Genomic DNA, 22,500 nt, shown 5'->3' with positions numbered 1-22,500 from the left:
GGGATAGATAGATAGATAGATAGATAGATAGATAGATAGATAGATAGATAGATAGATAGATAGATGGATGGATGGATGGATGGATAGATGTCTGTAAATATATATATATATATATATATATATATATATATATATATATATATATATATATATATATATATATATATATATGACTAAAAATTTGACTAAATATGCTTCTAAACCCTTTAATCTTTAAGCCATCCTGTGTCATTTTATCCCTTTTTAATTTTTCTTAATACCTGAACCTTAAAAAACAGAATTTTCCTGCCACTGTTATATCAAAATTGGGACATGCGCATGATGATTTATATTGTGAAATGGGAATGGTTCATTGTGGAACAACTCATCTGAAGACCGATTTGATCGTGTCATACTGAGAAACAAAATGCGAGCCATTGTTTACTGACAAACACACCATTTTTATTTGAAAACGCAAACTTGAGAGAGATTTTAGAGCTTTATCAAAATGGGAATTCTGGATTAAAGTGACATGTGCTCATCACACAAGCCTGTCATGTGACTTTAGCTGGATTATAGTATTATAGATTACTGTATGGGTGCTGTTTTGGATCAGTTCTATTTCATTGCCCGCATATAAAACCCAGAAGCTTCATTATTTTGTCTGACATCTTATCATTAGTAAGCAAAGTTCCCAGATCAATCACTTGGAAAAAAAGTACAGATATCCTAAAAATACTCAAGTCAACTTACTCCTTATGAAAAAAACAAAATGACCTATGTGTTTTTTCAAAGTACTGATCAGTTTATTTTGTATTGTTTTAGTTAATTTATTTGTGATTTAAAACGCTTATGTTAGGTATTAGTGGAAGCCATTAAACATGTATAGATGTGTCAGCAACACTTTAGTTTAAGTAACAATTTACACCATCTACTACTGGCTTATCATCTGCCTATTATTAAGATATTTAAATGATCCTATTTTACATCTCTAATCCTACACAATACCAAAACCCATCTACTACCTTACTAACTTTTAATAAGCAGCTAATTAGTAGTTTATTGAGCTAAAAGTCTTAGTTAATAACATTATTTGTACTTTAAAGGTGCTGTATGTAAGTTTTTGGCTTTTTAAAGCATAAAAATACCATAATAAGTTTGTAGATATTTAAGAAACATGTTAAGTGAATTAAGTAATTTTTGTTTATCTGAAAAACAATGCCGAAGTCAGAAGTCACAGAAGTCAGTTCTGTGCTGGAACGTCAGTGTTTATTTTGGTCCCTTTAACCAGCCCACTGCCATTAAATCAGGACGGCTCTTAAAGTATGTGTCCGCAACCGAAATGCAATCTACAGTGGACAGTATCAATCTCCGAAATGACGCTGATTCAGAGTTTCATGAGGTGGCTATTAATTAGCAAATCATATAAATAATACAATTGTAAACATTGGGTGAGCTGGTTACATTGTAATTCCGTGTCCTAATTATATACTACGTGACGAGATATTAAATAAGCAGTTTGGCTGTTTGCACCAGGCGAAATATGACAGAAATTTAAATATCCATTTAGATGCAGAGATTAGTGCACTTACTGCACTCCAACGGTTTATAATCTAATTAATACATATTAAACCTCTTTAACATTATTTAATGTATATGGCGAATCACTAATATGTGTTGGCTTGCACTGAGTCACAGTTCTAAAGTTAAATTTTAAACAGTTTATTTTATTTTCAAGATGTGAAGTGAACTATCTGCTGCTGCTTTCAGTAGTACGGCAATAAATGTCATGTAAAATGGCATTCAAACTCGCATTATTAGCATTTAAAATTTAATAAACACTCCTTTCATTTTGAAAAATATAATGTGTGCTGTTGCTTTTATATAGAACATGACTTAAATCAGCCTTTAGGCTCGATAGTCAGGCACACTCCTATTGATGTTGTCAATCTGTTTTAAACCAGGAGTGCAATACCTAGTTCAACCACTTGGTGTCAAACTTAAATACCGCACCTTTGAAATAAAGTGTGACCGATATTTCATAACAAAATCACACTTTTAATGCATTAACCTCCTCAATAATGTGAATAGGAACAAGTGGTTGGCGTCATACTGCCCGGTACTGTTCATTTTACCTAAAAACTGCAGTCAAATAAATGTTTAAGTACATTATTGAAGTTTCAAAACAATGTAGGCTGCAGCATGCATTTTCAAAGAGCCTCTGTTGAATATATGCCAAACATTACTATTCAGAACCAAAGATGTGCATTAAACATATGCGCGAAACTAAAATATAGCAGAACAGATTTGCAAATAAAGCACCGTTTCCATCTAATGAGTATAAGAGAACAGATTTAGAATATATGCTAAACATGCTTGCATTACTATTTAAACTTTTAGTATCTGTTAAATGAATTGATAACACTGGATACAAATATCAACCATGAAACTACAAGCCTAAGGGAAATGTGTGGGAATCTCGCAGCCACCTCTATGCGAATGTCAATGTTTACTTGTTACAGTTTTTTCCCCTCCACAGCTGTTTGCTAATTTGGGCTTGTTTCCAAAGATGGGGCCCTGTAATTAATGTGTGGCCCCAGCTGGTGCTGTATCTAAGGTCTGCACCTGGCTTGTGGGCCTTTCACTTACTTGCGGCCCTGCGTACATGTGTGTTTATTTAGTTCTCTGATTGCTCTTCTCCACAGGAGGCTCTTTGAAGCTGACATTCGAGCCCTCGCTGACGCTGGAGCAGGTAGAGATTGAAAACGCGGAGGTCGTGGAGGGTCAGTATAAACCCTCGGACTGTACGGCCAGACAGAGCGTGGCCATCCTCATCCCTCACAGAAACAGAGAGAAGCACCTGCTCTACCTCCTCTACCACCTTCACCCTTTCCTACAGAGACAGCAGCTCCATTACGCCGTCTATGTCATTCACCAGGTAAGAAAACAGGCCTGACAGGAGCTCATACAATTGAAGTCAGAATTATTAGCCAACCTGAATGTTTTATCTTCGTTTGAATAAAAAAAACTCAAACTGGTTTTAAACAAGTCGGTGATGAGTGATCGATGACAATGTTGTGTGAACTATCCCTTTAGGACCAGTTTAACAACCTTATCCTTTCTTCTCTGACCTTAAATAGACTATTTATTGCTTCTGTGCCGTTAAATGTAAAACGCCCTTTTCATATTGAAATGTGTAGCAAATGTTTGCCCGTGGCTTTGCTGTCGAGTCTGTTACAGTTTGCACAGCCCCATCCTTAAACAACAGATTGTTTGCAAAGCCTGCATTGACACTTTCACCAAACAGTCGGCCTGAAACTGAAATGAGAGAAAGCTGCAATTACACGGATCCTCGTAAAACAATAATCATGTGTTTTTCTCTTTTTGTTCTGATATTGCATTGAAATTTTACCTCATCTAAACACAATACCTTGATTAAACAAATGCAATTAAGCACAACATAACCACATTATGGGCTTTATTTTAAAGATGTAGGCGCAAAGTCTAAAGTGCATGACGCAAAAGCATTAAGGGCGTGTCCGTATCCACTTTTGCTATTTTAAAGATGGAAAAATATGGTATGCGCCCCGGCGCATGATCTAACAGGGTTGTGCTTATTCTCTTAATGAGTTATCGGTGTGTTTTGAGCATAACATGCATTCAACCAATTAGAGTCTCATCTCCCATTCCCTTTAAGAGTCATTGCGTTGCATCATGGCGCATTTGCTATTTACATGACAGACTTTGTAAGTGGAAAAACTGAACGCTTCACTAGTTAGAAAACAGTTAAACAGAGCATCTGCAGCACAAGGATAAAGAACGAGCCTTCTCCATTCGGCCTCTTTACTCTCCCTTTACTTTAGTCCTTTACTTTCGTAGATAACAGTTGTACGCACTCCACTGAAGACATCCATTAGCTGACATATTTAATTTTGCTTGTTAAGTGCACAGATTTTTTTCAAAACTATTTCTAAATTTAGTTCTAATTTCCAGCAAACGAATAAATGAACAATAATAACGAAGTGTGTTCAAAAAAAAACTGAGTTATATCAAAATACATGTCCTATTCTTATGCCCCACATGGTGATGCAGATGTCTCCAAAACCTGACAGGTGGACGAGTCTAAACTTGTTTTTATTAAAACAAGTATAAATGTGCATATAATAAATAATACTGCTAATAATAATAACATTATGCAAAAGCAAATTGTCATGAATAAACAGAAAAAAGCCCCCTGAGATGAAGAAGGCATGGAGGCAGTGGTTTTTATATTTATGTAGAAAATATCTATATTTTTTTACCAATTAATCCTTTAATTTTGTTTATATGTAAATATATTTGTGTATTGCTGTACATCCTGTGTGTATTAAGCAATGTGTAAGTGTTTGGACCCGCATAGGTGCATAACTAACGCGCTCTGCGCTGGACTTTAGAGCAGCTTTTAGTTGGTCAATGGCACAGTTTATTTCAGTTCCTCAAAATAGCACCGCACCAACAATGCGCCTTAACACATCTCCTTTTTAGACCAGCACACCCACGAGTTTACAAAGTGGTGAAAATAAATTTGCTATTTAAACAATGTGGCACAAAACGTGAAGATTAGGGTTGCGCTGGTCTGAAAATTCGTCTTGTGCCTTATTGCGCCAGGTGTACAATAGGACCCTAAATTACGTGATCTACACTGATTTTAATTGGTGTCTACATGATTACTTTTCTGACCAAAATATTTATTTTATTTTATTTTTTATTTATTTATATAAAAAATAATTACACTTTAAAATATATATTATATTCAAACACAAATACATTATAATATAGCCAACAAAGCTTCTTTATATCTGTGTTATCTAACTAAAAAAACAACAAACACCTACTCAATTATCATTTCTCTTGTTTTATATATGAATATTGAAAGTAAAAATAGTCATACTTCTTGGTGAATAATCAAAATAATAAACATTGCATGTTAATGGGGGTTTAGAGATTTACTCGTCTCATGAACATATTTTAGTCCTTACTCTGATCAGTGGATATAATTGCATTATTTGCACACATGAAATTGTGTCCTTCTGTCAGTTAAACTTTTTAGTGTTTATTTATATACGTTTTTTGAGTAATAAGTGATTTCCTCCTTAATACACCAAGCTACGTTTCTCACTTCTCAATAACCATTACTGTGATTAATGTGTTTAGTCAGATTTCATAACTATCTGATTTTACAGCTTAATGTAAACATTCAAAGAGGAAGTTTTTAATTCTGAAATGTTTTCATATTACAGTCAGCTTTGTCCTCCCTCAGCATGACATATCTTCGCCAACAGTATTGACAGAACCACCAACTGAGAGAAAATATACTGTATCATAGAGTTTTATTTCAAGTACAGTTATCTGAAGGACATGTAAGGCTGGAGCTTATGAAAGTTATGATGAATGCTCCCCCCGCCCTCCTTCATGTCCTGTAGGTTTTGTGTGATGTTCCCATTCTAGTTCTGCCAGTTCTGCCAGTACACCTGTCATTGTTGCTGCCTGGCTTATTCAGAGCTTACAACTATTGTGTTCCTTTTTAATTATAGTTCTTCGACAGACATGTATAATAGCAGTGCCAAACAAAACTTATTTTGGTTTTAAAAGAACTGCTCCCAGGATACACACACTGAAAAAAAAATGTGTTGGCATGGACAGTTATTTTTCTATTTTTCATGATTTTCCTGGAAATAATATTTCCAAAGGAGCTGTTGACATGGAATTGAACCAGATTTTGGTAAAAACCCAAACAAAACAAATATAAAAATAAAACAAAAAAAATCTGTGCGGATGTGTAATAACAATGAAATGACACAAGAAGAAAGTGCTGAACTACTGAAATGTATTTAATACTTTATATAAAATTTTTGGTGATGGCAGCTTAAAGACGCCTGTCATATGCAACAAGCAATCTGGCTTTAACAAAGGCCACTCAACTGAGACTGCCCTGCTCTTGGTCATGGAGGATCTCAGACTGGCTAAAGCAGACTCTGAATCATCAGTCCTCATCTTGCTAGATTTGTCAGCTGCTTTTGACACTGTAAACTACCAGATCCTGCTATCTACGCTTGAGTCACTGGCTGTTGCAGGCACTGTTATTCAGTGGTTCAAATCTTACCTCTCTGACAGGTCATTCAGGGTGTCTTGGAGGGGAGAGGTGTCCAACCTACAGCATCTAAACACTGGGGTACCACAGGGCTCTGTTCTCGGGCCACTTATCTTCTCCATCTACACAGCGTCTTTAGGACCAGTCATGCAGAAACATGGATTTTCCTACCACTTGCTATGCTGATGATACCCAGCTATACCTCTCTTTTCACCCTGATGATCCCTCGGTTCTGGCTCGCATCTCAGCCTGCCTGTCAGACATCTCACACTGGATGAGAGATCATCATCTTCAGCTTAACCTTGCGAAAACGGAATTGCTTTCTGCCAACCCGACTCTACATCATAACGTTTTAATTCAGATGGATGGGGGAACCATTACTGCATTCAAAATGGTGAAAAGCCTTGGAGTATCGATTGATGACCAACTAAACTTCTCTGACCACATTTCTAGAACTGCTCGATCGTGCAGATTCGCACTCTACAACATCAGAAAGGTCCGACCCTTTCTATCTGAACATGCAGCTCAACTCCTTGTTCAAGCTCTTGTTCTCTCCAGACTGGACTATTGCAACTCTCTACTAACCGGGCTTCCAGCTAACTCTATCAAACCTCTTCAGCTGCTTCAGAATGCAGCAGCACGAGTGGTCTTTAATGAACCCAAAAGGGCACATGTCACTCTGCTGCTCATCCGTTTGCACTGGCTGCCAGTTGCTGCTCGCATCAAATTCAAAGCTCTGATGTTTGCTTACAAAGCGACTTCTGGATTTACTCCTTCTTATCTGCTCTCACTTCTGCAGATCTATGTGCCCTCCAGAAACTTGCGTTCTGTGAATGAACGTCACCTCGTGGTTCCATCCCAAAGAGGGAAGAAATCACTTTCCCGAACGCTCGCGCTCAATCTGCCCAGTTGGTGAAATGAACTCCCTAACTGCATCAGAACGGCAGAGTCACTCACTGTCTTCAAGAAACGACTAAAAACTCAACTATTTAGTCTCCACTTTCCTTTCTTATCTTATTACAGCACTTATTGCACTTACTGTTGCTCTTATAGTTGTGTAAATTGCTTTCTTGTCCTCATTTGTAAGTCGCTTTGGATAAAAGCATCTGCTAAATGACTAAATGTAAATGTAAATATGGAGAATGAAGTCACATGCATTGCTCTGGTTTGAGTTTATTACAGACTTTAACAGAGTTTCAAAGTCTTGATGGTTCTGGAGGTCTCATCTATAAAATCTGAGCTTTAATTTGTATTTTCTATTGGATTCGCCTCAGGTGATTGGCTGGGCCATTCTACAGCTTGGTTTTCTTTTTCTGAAAGCATTTGAGAGTTTCCTTGGCTTTGTTTTGAATGTCCACCCTGGTTTCATCTTCATCCTCATGCTAATGTAGATGTTGGACTGAAGCAGCTGATTTACACTGAGGAAGGGCAGAGGGTTGCTAAATAACTGCTGTGAGATTTCAGCTTCTGTCTGTTTCTGCGCCTTCCTTTCTTCATGTGCTCAATGCTTTTTTCCATGCGTCATTTCATTTTATTACACAACTTTGTTTGTAAACTAAATAGATTGTTCTTTGCATGCAGGGATTTCTTTGGTGGTTACCAACATCTGGTGAAAACTTCAAGTTTAGAAACATTGTTTTCTGACAACAATGGTGACGTGTTGAATACTTATTTTTCCCGTGTAAATGGAAGGAGAGTGTTGAAATGATATAATCCAAGATTAAGAGACCACTTAAAACACAAATGTGGGTGTTTATTAAGTATAGATATATATTATTAAATATAATTGTTCGAGGGAAATGATCAAAAACTAGATTAAGATAAGCAGGGTTGTGGAAAGTTTTAAAAGTAATCAAAGTAACTAAATATGATACATTAGTTACTTTTTAAGGAAAGTAGTGCATTATGTTGCTTTTGCATTACATTTTTTTTATCTGGGCTGGGCTTGCTTGTTTGTAATAATAGTTTAAAAACTCATATTTTTGAATAATATAAAGCGTTTTTACACCCAAAGTGAACCGTTGAGTGACTAAACCTCAGACTGAAGCAAATATAAAATTCATGTGTGCACAGTTTAGGTTTAGCTCAACTATTCTGTACGTGATAAAATTTCAACACTGTTCCAAAATGAATATAGTTTGCATTTTACTGTTTTTATTAATTTTAGTCTCCGTTTATGAAAGTGGGTTAAGTATATTGATGTTCTCATTTTAGCTAGAACTACATTAAGTGGAATGCTTGTACAGATCGTACACAACACATGTGCATTTAATCCTGATTTGTTTCAACACAAAGTCAGGATTGCTTACGGTCAAGTAATGAGAAAACGTAACTTAAAGGAAAAAACTATTACTTTAATTACTTTACTAGTTACTTGAAAAAGTAATCTGATTACATAACTCCCGTTACTCGCGTAACCCAATTGAAGATCAAAATTCTCTATCAGCAGATCCTTAATATTTCAACAATAACTGTGGAAACTAATATCTTAGTCAGGAAATCTAGGTTGCAGTGATCAATTTACAGATCTGTGTGTTATTAGTTAGGTCTCAAAAAAACATGTAAGAAGCCATTGCGAAATAATGGCAACGGTTAGAAATGTCAACTCTTAAAGGATACCTATTTTACCTCTTTTACAAGGTGTAAGATAAGCCTTTGGTCTCTACAGAATGTGAATTTGCCCATTTTGCTGCCATAATTAAAGTGTAGCTGTTTATGTAGCCTGTGGCTTAAAATCAAATTGAGCTGCTTCTCTCTGCCCACTATTCCCACGTGAGTGTCTGCTTCTCATGCCTTACATCAGATAAACAGCAGTCAGTGACAGAGACAGACTCAGATGAAGCTGAAATACAGCTGATTAGTCAAAAATTCCAGGTTAGTTTATTTGATGTATTTTTGGTGGAGTTTATTCAAGCCTTTCTGAAACGATGAGACACACACAAGTGCCAGTTGCAGTACAAACACACATATGCACATTTACTGACACCATGCAGCCTTGATGATTTATAGCCATTAAGAATTACTTTATTACAAACATGCCCTGTTTTTTAAAAATTCAAACTTATAAAATTAATTATTGAGGTGGAGCTGATCACAGAGAGTTGTTACATATGTTTTATTCTCAGTTTCTTTGCAAAAAAGTGTATACATGTTATTATGGAGACATGGCACATGTCAATCAATTTGGTGGGCGGGGAAAACCGCACTCCTACATAACGTTCAAAAATAACTGAGATTTGGATCCTATTTTAGCATCAGGAAATTTAAAAAAAGAGACTTATTGTATTTATTATTACTGTGGACACACTATATACACATTTCTTTCCAAAGAGCTTACAAAAAATGCTTTTGTTTTATAATAGGTGCCCTTTAACGTGTGTTTTTGTGTGTTTTCTTGCAGGCTGGAGATGCTACATTTAACAGAGCAAAGTTATTAAATGTTGGCTACCTCGAGGCTCTGAAAGACTACAACTGGGACTGTTTCATCTTCCATGATGTTGATCTAGTTCCTGAGAATGATCATAACTTATACATGTGCGCGAAACAGCCGAAGCACTTAGTGGTCGGGAGGAATTCCACTGGGTACAAGTGAGTATTATAGAGACCTTTTAGAGACCATTTAACAGTAGAGCTGTGTCATTTAACAGAGCAAACTACTGTGAAAAGTAGCTTGAGATATCAGTTCTCCATTGTCTCTGAGATTTTCAAAATGCATCGCTATTCTCTTGAATCGATTATGAGCTTTTTAGTAGCAGGTGACGCTCTAGGATAGTTTTTAGTAGCAGACAGTGCTCTAGCCTAGTTTCTAATAGCTGGTGGCACTCTAGGCTAGTTTTCTACAGCAGATGGTGCTCTATATGCAAATTTTTAGTAGCAGATGGCGCTCTAGCCTAGTTTCTAATAGCTGGTGGCACTCTAGGCTAGTTTTCTACAGCAGATGGCGCTATATATGCAAATTTTAGTAGTAGACGGCGCTCTAGACTAGTTTTTAACCACAGATGGCGCTTTAGGCTAGTTTTTAACCATTTTTGGCGCTCTAGGCTAGTTTTTTTTACAGCAGACATCGCTTTAGGCTAGTTTTTAGTAGAAAAGGGCACTCTAGGCTATTTTTTTTTTTTACTGCACACTGTATTCTACTCTAGTATTTAATAGCAGACGGCGTTCTAGGCTAGGTTTCAACAGCTGGTGGCACTTTAGGCTAGATTCTACTGCAGAAGGCGCTCTATAGGCAAATGTTTAGTTGCAGATGGCACTCTAGATTAGTTTTTAACCACAGATGGTGCTCTAGGCTAGTTTTTAGTAGCAGAAGGCGCTCTAAACTAGTTTGTAACTACAAATGTCGCTCTAGGCTAGTTTTTTTACTGCACACTGTAGTCTATGCTAGTTTTTAATAGCAGACAGCGTTCTAGTTTTAACAGCTGGTGGCACTTTAGGCTAGTTTTTAACAGCAGCTGGTGCTCTAGGCAAGTTTTTGTTACAGCAGATGTCATTCTAGGCTAGTTTGTAATAGCAGACGCCGCTTTAGGCTGGTTTTTAACAGTAGGTTGTGCTCTAGGTTAGTTTTTAACAGAAGGTGGCACTCTAGGCTAGATTTTTTACTGCATACGATGTTCTAGGCTAGTTTTAGTAGCAAATGCCACTCTAGGCTGTTTTTTTTTTACAGCAGACAGCGCTTTAGACTAGTTTTTAACCATACACTAAAGAAGAGTGATTGTGTGTTCAAATGAGTTATGTAATTTGGCCTTTATGTCATGACATTAATGTAAACACAGCTCACTGTAGACTCTCGCACTTTGTTTAAACGTTTCCTAACTTTATTAATGATTATTTTAGATTCAAGTGGTATTTGTAAGGAAGTGGAGGCAAGCAGATTATGGCTGCTTGTAAGGCATACAGCGCCATCTGCTGGTAAAACTAAGCTCAGAATCCATTCAAGACAGAATAGCGCTGCACTTAAACACATTCATATTGGATCACTTTGAAGAACAATAATCAAGTAAACCTTAATTCTGTAACAATTCATACACACATATGCACATAGTTTCAAAGCAGCTTTATACAGATAAACAGGCAAACTATTTAAAAAGTTATGAAGTTTCTTCAATATAAACAAGTTCACCATGCATTTCCTCATGAATGCTGTATTTTTGGTTTGTGTCAGTTCGTTGACTAATAATACAGTTCAACAGGAGTGTCAACTGTGATTCAGCTGTAAGTTGGACTGTAAAGGGAAGCAGTGACGCTACTAGTTTTACAGCATTTTTCAGTAATGAGTTTTTACTGAAAAGCTCTTACAGTATGTACTGATAACACCTTAATCAATCTGATCGGTCTTGATATAAACCTCCTGTAATCTGATCAAGAGGATATGTAAACACTTTACAGTAATGAAATGAAAAAATGGGATGTGCTTTGCATTTGTTTGATTACATCCACTGTTATATTTCACTAGGACTCAGAGTCTGCTTATTTTAAGTGTTTTTAGTTTGATTTTATTTATTAATTTATTTTTCCAGTCCAGTTGTTTCTCTAATGAATTGTGCTAGCTAAACAACATATTTAGGCAGCTTGTACTTTGACTAACTCTACATTTTTATCACTGCATCTCTAAATACCATTGTTATTTAGCTACATTGACTGTTGTTGTACCCTAATTAATTTCCTAACTGCACTGTTTCATTTTAAAATCCCATGTTATGCTCCAATTGTGCATAATTTAGTCATTTAATTATGTTTAAAATGAGTTCACCAGACACTTATGGCTTTTCTTGCCCCTGATATCCCAGACTCAGATACAAAGGATACTTCGGGGGCGTCTCAGCCATGACGAAGGACCAGTTCCACAAAGTGAACGGCTTTCCAAACTCCTACTGGGGCTGGGGTGGAGAAGACGATGACCTGAGGATAAGGTGAGAAAACTTTGAAGTGCATGCTTTCAGAAGTGCTCAGGGCTCGCTTAAATATTTTACACTGATTAAATCCATTGTCTGCTATAAGTGCTGAACTAGGTCATGCGGCAGCTGTGAAGTCAGTTTTCTCCTATTTACAGGCGTTTGCATCCAGAGCGCGCATAACAAAAGGTTTGTGCTTAGTGGCTTTTTTCTAACAAAACCTCCAAAAATGCCAAACCAGTTTGTACTTTGTATGTAAAGGTATGTGGTTTTTGCTGAAAGGAAGTTTTAGCTCCTCTTAAGCCCTGGGTATGTCTAGATACCCGTCAACCCTCCCATTTACCCAGGATTCTTCTGTAGTTTACTTTTCAGTCCTGCTATCATCAAATTTGAATATTTTCTCATATTTCACTTCTTTCTATGTCAGGGCTATTCAATTGGCAGCCCGTGGGCCGAACCCGGCCCCCGAGGCAATTTTTTCTGGCCCTCCAAACAGTGTGACCAAGACATAAAAAATACATTTATTTCAGTCGAAAAACGGCTGCTATAGTTATGAAGTTAAGTGCGTCTGTTCAATGACGCTGATTGGTAGAGGTGTGAACCTATACTGGTCTCACAGTTCGGTTCGGTTACGATTATCATGCCTTCGGTTCAATTCGATATTTCGGTGCATCACGGTGCATTGACGATGCTTTCCATATACAGTGTTATTTTTTAGGGGGGAGTCTATAACAAGCTTTCTGTATAAACACACAGACACACAGCACCACACTGTCTCTCATTCAAACACATACACAAACATAGACAGCACCAAACAAACAAACAAACACACACACTTAAGCCCTCGCAACAGGGAGAGCTCACGCTGAGCGGAGCAGAAAAGCAAAAAAATTGATAAAAGAAGCACTTTTACGACGGTCCCTTACTGAGAGCTCCTCTCAGCGCGAGCTCTCCTGGCTAAACACATATTGCGAGGGCTTAAACGAAGCAGTGCTCGTAATGTCGAGCAAAAAAAAAAGAAAGACAGCTGTGAAACATAACCAGCTTTGTCTTTTTGTAGGAAACACACTTTAGATCTTTTTAGGGTAAGAGGTTTTTGAGTTATTGCCGTCTATAACTGAATGTGTGTCAGGAATATCTAAAACAAAACCAACTGAACCACGTTGATTTCTGGCGCCCCCCTGGATAAACAGCGCCCTTAGCATTAGCCTATGATGCCTATGCCACGGGCCGGCCCTGAGTTGGCGGAGTGTTGTAAATACTCGCGCTCTCCTCCCTCGTGACAGCACATAGGAGATAAATGACGTCAGTACATAATAACCGGTTATGATTATTACTGAACCGATACCGTATTGTCCGCGTCTGCATCGCGGTGCACCAAAGAAACAATTAATTTTGACACCCCTACTGATTGGTGAGTTCTTGTCAGGGGACCCACAGTTTTCATCCGGGAGCGCCTGAAAAATGCGCTCGCCAGCCATGGGCCTCTATTGGAAATAACGAACTTGCGTGTGCAAACGACACAATATGGGAACAGCCCCATAAGCAGTTACGCTTCTCTTTACATTCAGAAGATAATTTCACTCCCGATCCTTCAGAAAAATCCAATTTAGCTTGTTTAGGGTGAGTTGAGCTGCCATGTTTTTAGGCGCTGATGTCCTCCTTGGTGTTTAACTGCTTAAACAAGTTGCTGGTCGAGTTAAAAACAGTCCAAGGTTCATTAAAGACTGGACATAGACTGTATTTCACAGCAATACTTTTGTTTTTACGCTCAATGAAATCAAAGTAGCCTAATGTCTGTATTTCCACTTGAAGAAGCAACCACTCTCATCAGCTGGCGTTCTCCAGCAATTAAATGCTTATTAACTGACGTTGCAGTGGAAAACGGGATTTATGAAGAAGCTTTTTTCCTTCTAAAAACTATATTTGTAACGTAAGTAATGCAATTAGATTAACTTTAGTAACTAATTAAATTATCAGGGTTCATACAGTCATGGAAATTCTGTAAAGTTTTGGAAAAGTCATGAAAAACAGATATCTGTATACTTGAATATAGGTTATTTACTTAAGTGTATGAGTGCATTTGTGTATGGGAGAGTGTATGGGTGTTTCCCAGTACTGGGTTGCGGCTGGAAGGCCATCAGCTGCATAAAACATATGCTGCAATAGTTGGCGGTTCATTCCACTGTGCCGACTCCTGATAAATAAGGAACTAAGCTGAAGAACAATGAATGATGCATGAGCACTGATGGATGAGTTTGTTACTGGTACACTTGCACTGCCACCTAGTGGACTGGTTCATGATTCTCATCTTTGCACATGTGCTGTTTTGTCCATATATGTAGGTTTCTATGTTCACTGCTGTAACACCATGTCCGAGAAATGCTATTTCTGTATGTTGAGGATGTTAATAGTATTTTTTTTCAGGGTGCAACTACAAAAAATGGCAATAGTGCGGCCGCCGCCTGAAGTGGCGCGCTACACCATGGTCTTTCACAACAGAGACAGCGGCAACCAAGTCAATAAAGACAGGTCAGTTTCAGCATTCACCAGAAATAAAGTTGCAATATTAGTAAATAAATGTACTTATAAAGATGTAACATTGCTATTTTGGTTTTAGTTTCTTACTATATATAAATACACAGTTGAAGTCAGAATTATTAGCTCCCTGAATAATTAGCGCTCCTGTTTATTTTTTTCCCCAATTTCTGTTTAATGGAGGGAAGATTGTTTCAGCACATTTCTAAGCATAGATTTGAATGATTTATTTTATCTTTGCCATGATGACAGTAAATAATATGTTACTTGATATTTTTCAAGACACTTCTATACAGCTTAAAGTGACATTTACAGGCTTAACTAGGTTAATTAGGTTAACTAGGCAGGTTAGGGTAATTAGGCAAATTATTGTATAACGATGGTTTGTTCTGTAGATTATCGATTAAAAAAAATTAGCTTAAAGGGGCTAATAATTTTGTCCCAAAAATGTTTTTTTTTTTAAATTAGAAACTGCTTTTATTCTAGCCGAAATAAAACACAAAAAGACTTTCTCCAGAAGAAAAAATATTATCAGAAATACTGTGAAAATTTCCTTACCTTAAAATTTTCCATACAGTTGACATCTATATATATATATACACAAGTGAGGGCTGCACGATATTGGAAAAATGACATTGTCATATTTTGTTTTGTCGCGATATGTATTTTAATCAGTGGTGGTAAGACTATTGAAACATCATACTCATGTAAAAGTACCATTACTTGCCTAAAAATGTAGTGCAAGTAGAGTAAAAGTATCTGTTGTAAATACTACTCAAAGTGTGAGTAAAAAGTAGCCCTTTCAGAAGTACTCAAGAGTAGTGAGCATTACGATGTAAGAAGCTGATGCATTTACATGTAATTTCTGCAAAGTTAAAAAAAAAAAACCTGGCAGATTACCTTAGAAATATAGGCTATATGTCATATGTGGCATATTATATATATCATTTTTGATAAATTTTGAAATATGTATAGCATGTACATGACATATTTAATTCCTCCGCAAACCACTAGTGGTACACGTACCACAGTTTGAGAATCACTGCACTAGACAATTAACTAGTCAATATGTTGTAAAAAGTATAGGCTGATAACTATTTTATTTTGACTACAGATGATTTACCCCAGGTTTTGTCTGACCAGAGGAGAACTGTCTGCACATATAAAGCGCGATATGATACAGCATGTTTAATCCTTGCGCTATTTTAAGTGAATGAGGTCGATTCACACACCGACTCCAAAATTAGGAGTCCAGAACGGAGTCGACTACAAAAAAACTGAACCGAACACCCCTATATTCAGCTTAAAGTGGCATTTAAAGGCTTAACTGGGTTAATTAGGCAAGTTAGGGTGATTAGACAAGTTATTGTATAACGTTGGTTTGTTCTTTAGACAATCGAAAACAATAATTGCTTAAGGGGGCTAATAATATTGACCTTAAAATGCTTTTTAAAAAATTAAAAACTGCTTTTATTCTAGCCGAAATAAAACAAATTAGAGTTTCTCTAAAAGAAAAAAAATTATAGGAAATACTGTGAAAAACTCCTTGGTCTGTTAAACATAATTTGGGAAATATATGAAAAAGGAGGGTGAATAGTTTTAATTCAACTGCATATTGTTTTTATTTTTTGCAATGCAGGATGCAACTGTTACGCCGAACTCATCAGACATGGAAGAACGACGGCTTAAACAGCTGTTCCTACAAGGTTATGTCTGTCCACAGAGCACCGCTGTATATCAACGTCACGGTGGACATTGGACAGCCCGAGCAAGCTCATTGAGCCCTGTTTCTGGATGGTGATACTCAAGAGACGATTTGCATTGAAACGCAGCATTCACCAGTGCCTGTCGGATCTCATACTGGGTGTTCTTGCTCAACACCGTCTGCACTATGAGATCTGTCCATCTGAATCTGTCATTTAAGATAGTACGGCCAGAGCTCTGATCAAAACACTACATTTAAGTATTACAGAAATCAACGTGCATTATGCTTGGAATGAAAGCATCCACTAAATTAAAAATGTGTCAGATTATTATTGTTAGTTTTTAAAATATTAACTCTTTAGACGTGCCTCTGAGAAAAGCTTCATTTCTGGGTTTCATATGGAGTATAACAGCACATTGTAGTGTGCATTTGAAAACAGTTCCCTTGTTTTGTTTACTCCATGTAGTTGTTAGAGATATATCGAGGCAAGTGTGTAAAGGTCTCTCTCTCTCGTACGCACACATAAACACACACAACACTCCTTAAAAATCTATTTAAAATCCAGAAATTATCCTTTTTTTTGCATTGGAACCGATGATCAACTGTAAAAATTACACATTTGACCTCCTCCCAACAGGGAAAACTACTAAAAATCAAGAATGCATAACTATATGACAGGGCTGGGCGATTAATCAAAAAGTAATCAACATTCAGAACCTATAATCGATCTAATTTTTCCAGGTCAATTTTTTTTAATTACTTATCCTAAAGTGTGTGGAGTCACGTGACTCCGCTCTGTTAAGGTTGAATTATACTTATTATATTACGATTTATAGTTATTATATTATTATGATATTATAATTCTGCCAAGGGCACGTGTACTGTCTGGTGCAGCCTTCGTATATATGCGCACCTCTCCAAAATAGGACTTGAACATCACAACGATGTGTAGCGCAAGCTATGTGATTGGTCAGTTTGGTAGCGGTGACTACGATGGGTAAAACTGCGTTTTAGGCAATGTGTGTTTTAATTTTAGTCCTTCAACGTTGTTTCTTAATAAATAATCATAGATGGTTAATAGTGTGCGTTTACTTGAGTTATTTTAAAATCAAGTAATGCACCCTACATATAAAACTCCCTTGCTTGTAATATGCGAGCATATTTACTGCACAAAACTTGTCAGCGAACTATGAGGGCAAAAACATAAAATAACTAACTAAATTAATCGTTCATTAATCGTAATCGAGTTAAAATGTTCAGTTAATCAAGATTTAGATTTTAGGCCAAATCAATCAGCCCTGTTATATAGTGTCATGGCTTTGCAATCCAAAAATGTAATTATAATGGAAGTCAATGGGGCAAAAACAGCCACTAACATAACAAAAGAGTAGTAAATTTGGCCAAATTTGTTGGGTTTTAAATTTTTTTTTCAAGTTTTCCGAAATTATGTGTGAAAATAAGATTTGTCACAAAAATCATTCAATTTGCTGAAGCACAGAGAAAGTTGTGACTAAATTAACTGTATGTTCACACCAAAAGTGGCGAGAGCGTCAAAGTAGCCGAAAGTCATTTACTTTCAATAGGAGCCGGTGGCGATATGTGGTGAGGAGCAGTGCGGCACGTCTTCCTCGATGTGTGCATCGAGGAGAGTTAAAATCAAGTCAACCTTTTGTTAATGAGCTATGACGTGGTTCGGTGGCAAGCAATCAGAATGTAGAAGTCCACCGCTTGGGAAGAATTTTGGTTCCGACCACAGATGTTCCCATGGATTTGATTATTGTGGTCGCCAGATTTCCAGTTATTTACGATGTTTCCTTACAGGATTTTAATTTTAGGCCAAATTGCCCAGCCCAATTATATGGTGTCAAAGCTTTGCAATCAAAAAAAATTCAATGTCAATGGGGCAAAAACAGCCACTAACATAACAAAAGAGAAGTAAATTTTCCCAAATTTTAATTATTTTTTTGTTTTGTCACTAATAATCATTATATTTGCTGAAGCACAGAGAAAGTTGTGACCAAATTAACTGTACGTTCACACCAAAAGCGGCGAGAGCGTCAAAGTAGACGGAAGTCATTAATTTTCAATGAAAGCCAGTGGCGATAAGTGGTAAGGAGCAGTGCGGCACGTCTTCTCCGATGTGTGCATCGAGGAGAGTTGAAAACAAATCAACTTTATGGTAATGAGCTATGATGTGGTTCGGTGGCAAGCAATCAGAATGTAGAAGTCCACCGCTTGAGAAGAATTTTGTTTCTGACCACAGTTGTTCCCAAGGGTTTGATTATTGCGGTCGCCGGATTTCCAATCATTTACATTTGAAAAAAGTTACTGGCGATTCATTTTCTACTGCTTTTCCGGGTCGCGGGGGCCGCAGTCTTAGGAGAGAACCACAGACTTCCCTCTCCCCAGGCACTTCCTCCAGCTCATCCGGGGGGATCGCGAGGCGGTCCCAGGCCAGCCGAGAGACATAGTCCCTCCAGCGTGTCCTGGGTCTTCCCCGAGGCCTCCTCCCGGTGGGACATTCCTGGAACACCTCCCTAAGTAGCCGTCCAGGAGGCATCCGAAACAGATGCCCCAGCCACCTTAGCTGACTTCTCTCAATGTGAAGAGCAGCAGCTATACTCCGAGCTCCTCCCGGGTGACAGAGCTCCTCACCCTATAACGGTGCGCCCTGCCACCCTGTAAAGGAAACTCTTTTCGGCCGCTTGAATCTGAGATCGTGTGCTTTCGGTCATGACTCAAAGCTCATGATCTTAGGTGAGAGTAGGAACGCAGATTGACCGGTAAATCGGAAGCCTTCCCTTTCGGCTCAGATCCTTCTTTACCATAACGGATCGGTTCCCAAGATACTTAAACTCCTTCACCTGGGGTAAGGACTTTCAATCACCCTGGAGATGGCAAACCACCTTTTTCCGGTGGAGCAACATGGCCTCAGACTTGCAGGTGCTGATTCTCATCCCCAACCGTGTCACACTCAGCAGCAAACCACCCCGAGTTACTGATGTGCATTAATGTTATATATAAGGTTTATATATTGTTTTTTCTTTTAAAAAGCGTGAATCTCATGCGACAAAACAAAACAGTATTGCAGCTTTAGGATATTTCAGACATATGAACACATTGGATAATTAGGTGGAGCAAAGCCACACCATACACAACTTGATCTTCCATTGCTAAATGAATTTGATAAGAAGTGCGCAACATTTTCACGCTAGAAAGCATGTTTTTATGTGCGAATGTTACCGATATGATATGCTGCAATGCCCCGAGATCAATGTAACGAATTTTGACGCTCTCGCCGCTAGAGCTGAAGCCAGACAGCGTTGTCGTTAGGGCAGAAAGAGCAATCTTTGACGCTCTCACCGCCTTCGATGTGAACGTACAGTAATACCAAAGAGCTTAGAATGACCAAGTGTGACGTCACGCGAAGCGGCTTCCGGGTCCAAGGGCTCTATTCAACTGAATGGGGAGACTCATGAAATGGTAATAATAAACGTTTACAAAGCGATTTAATGCTTTCGAAAATCACGATGGCAGTATATATGTCCATGCCTAATATAAATTTTTGGTATTTGTTACGCAGCAAGCCCAGATATTGTTGTGTACACTATGATTTTATATAAAATTAACTTTAATGTGTGATAGGAATAAAACGTGATCATAAACGAATGATTTCTCCACTCAAATGAATGGCGGCTTGGACCCGGAAACAGTAAACATACGTCACAAACACGTCACCACTTAACAAGCGGATAGAACGTTCCATTTCAACAGCAGCGCCCAGCAACAGTCCCGGATTCCGCCATTTTGGAGTGAAAGTGATCGGTCGTCCATTGGATCTCATTACTGTCGCGATGGCAAGCAGCTGCTTTGTTTTTTATTTATTTATTTAAAAAGCGCATTGAAGCTTAGATACAACCTGAAAGACGACAATACAACACTTACTATCACAACCATCAGCACTTTTAATAGTTTATTTTACAGACTTATAATATGCTGCTGTTCTATTGGAGTTTTCACCCTCTAGTGGCTGTTTCGCAAATTACACTAGAGTGTCGCCTCTTGGTGATTCTATGCTCTTAGGTAATACACAAAATCATTCCTGAGTGGATGAAAACATCCTCAACATAACACAAGGGTTAAAGATGAACCTCTAATTATGAAGTTATGCACTGTATTCTGTTCTGCTTGTACACGCTTACACATTCCAGAATCAGTCATCTCATCACAGAGAGCAACGGCAAACGGATTTGTTGTTATGTCGGTTAAAATATTGACTCGAGTCTGCATGTTCTGCGATTGTTGATTCCCGCTGAACATGCTTCTGATATTTGTTTGGTGAAAATGAATATATATCTAGCAGGTGTTTGGGTCCAGTGATCAGATTTAAATCGGTTTCATTTCAGTGAAATGTAGTTGTAGATGGGTTAATTATTGTACATTGAGGCCCGAGCGGCTGTTCACTCATAAAACTGGGTGGTGTTTACTTTTTAAAGATTTTATGATCAGAGGAAAAGAAAGAGGTTTGTGTTTACCTGGATTATATATGTATAATGATATTGTCCTTTCACATTTTAAGGATCGCAGAGACCAAGTCGCGATCGGAATGTGTCAGGATTTAAGAGCGTCCATCAAATAAAGTTCATTACAGACTGGAGTCTGCTTCAGATTGTGTTTGTTTTATTTTACTTTTGGGAAAAACGCACCATAGTAATTTATCTGTAGGCAATGTTATATTAAAAGTGTATTATACTGAATATATTGTAGTATTTAAAACAATTTATTAATGACTGCTAAAGCGTACTGTAGTATTAACTATACTGAACTGATATACTGTAGTATACTTTAGTTTTTACTACAATGTTCTATGTACACTGCCTGACTAAAGTCTTGTCATCGATGCCAGTTGTAGGAGCAACAAATAATACTTGACTTCTAGTTAATCATTTGGGAAAGTGGCAGAAGGTTTCAATTATTTATAATGAATCATCACGATACTACAGAAGACCTACTGGAACCTGCATGGACCCAGATTCTCAGAGAAATCAGTCAAGTTTGATTAAGGAAAAATCATGGTTTGGGGTTACATTCAGTATGGGGGCGTGCGAGAGATCTGCAGAGTAGATGGCAACATCAACAGCCTGAGGTATCAAGACATTTGTGCTGCCCATTACATCACAAACCACAGGAGAGGGCAAATTCTTCAGCCTCCACATTAAAGCTCCTGAAAGCAAAGAAGGTCAAGGTGCTCCAAGACTGGCCAACCCAGTCACCAGACATGAACATTATTGAGCATGTCTGGGGTAAGATGGAGGAGGAGGCATTGAATATGAAACCAAAGAATCTTGATGAACTCTGGGAGTCCTGCAAGAACGCTTTCTTAACTCTTGACTTTATTAATAAGTGATTTGAGTCTTTGCGGAGATGTATGGATGCAGTCCTCCAAGCTCATTGTACTTTATTTCTGTTAAGTGACAAGACTTTTGTTTAAGCCATGGGTCAGGAAAGTTTTTACAGCAAAGAGCCATTTCAGATTTTTTTTAATCAAATGCATTTTTTAAAGAGCCATATGGGCTGTGTGTATATAACAAAACCTTTACATATTTATACCCAAAACCTTTATTTACATCCATGCACAACTCAAAAATAAACAAATATGACGCATCACAACGTATCAAGAAAGAACAATTTGCAGAATTGTTTTTCTTTTTGTCATCGCCGCTCATGAACGTTTGAATTTACGTGTGAGAGCTTCCCATAGAATTGTAAGTAATATAACTTGCCCTTTATTGTTGTCGTGATTCAAGTTAAACCAAAGCACCACATATGCGCATTGGTTGAAATGTCCTTTTATTGCAAACCAAGTTCTTAATCATTTTGCTGTAGAAAATACAATATAAAAGGAATTATAATTGTATTTTCAATAGGAAACTGATTTCTAGTAGTATATATATATATATATATATATATATATATATATATATATATATATATATATATATATATATATATATATATATATATTATTGAAGAGAGACAGCTGGAAAGCCACATATGGTCAATGAGCCATATGTGGCTACCGAGCTTTATAGGTTCCCTACCCCTGGTCTAAGCAAAGGCAGACCTTACTGTCCTCGAGAAAAATATGGGGGGGAAATAAAACAGGGTGATAGTGGTGGATTTGTATAGATTTTGAGTATGTCTAGGATTGATGCACATGCAGAATATTTCTATTAGCCCCATTAACAGATAACTGA

General features: G+C 37.5%; 2 protein-coding genes across 3 annotated transcripts in view; both read left to right on the top strand.

The window, feature by feature from the left end:
* b4galt4 (UDP-Gal:betaGlcNAc beta 1,4- galactosyltransferase, polypeptide 4) overlaps positions 1-20,900 on the top strand; it is a 30,214-nt gene extending 9,314 nt beyond the window's left edge. For both annotated transcript variants that reach the window (NM_001366733.1, NM_001007401.2), the window contains 5 exons: positions 2,685-2,917; positions 9,510-9,697; positions 11,896-12,018; positions 14,428-14,532; positions 16,178-20,900. In NM_001366733.1, coding sequence (NP_001353662.1) covers positions 2,685-2,917; positions 9,510-9,697; positions 11,896-12,018; positions 14,428-14,532; positions 16,178-16,319 — 791 coding nt within the window. In that variant the 3' untranslated portion in view covers positions 16,320-20,900. The remainder of the gene's footprint in view (positions 1-2,684; positions 2,918-9,509; positions 9,698-11,895; positions 12,019-14,427; positions 14,533-16,177) is intronic.
* Positions 1-22,500, top strand: part of eif4e1b (eukaryotic translation initiation factor 4E family member 1B) — a 109,564-nt gene that overhangs the window by 47,421 nt on the left and 39,643 nt on the right. The window lies entirely within an intron of this gene.

The sequence above is a fragment of the Danio rerio genome, chromosome 5, assembly GCF_049306965.1.
Source record: "Danio rerio strain Tuebingen ecotype United States chromosome 5, GRCz12tu, whole genome shotgun sequence".
NCBI classification, from domain to species: domain Eukaryota; kingdom Metazoa; phylum Chordata; class Actinopteri; order Cypriniformes; family Danionidae; genus Danio; species Danio rerio.
This window is presented reverse-complemented; position numbering and strand designations above follow the sequence as displayed.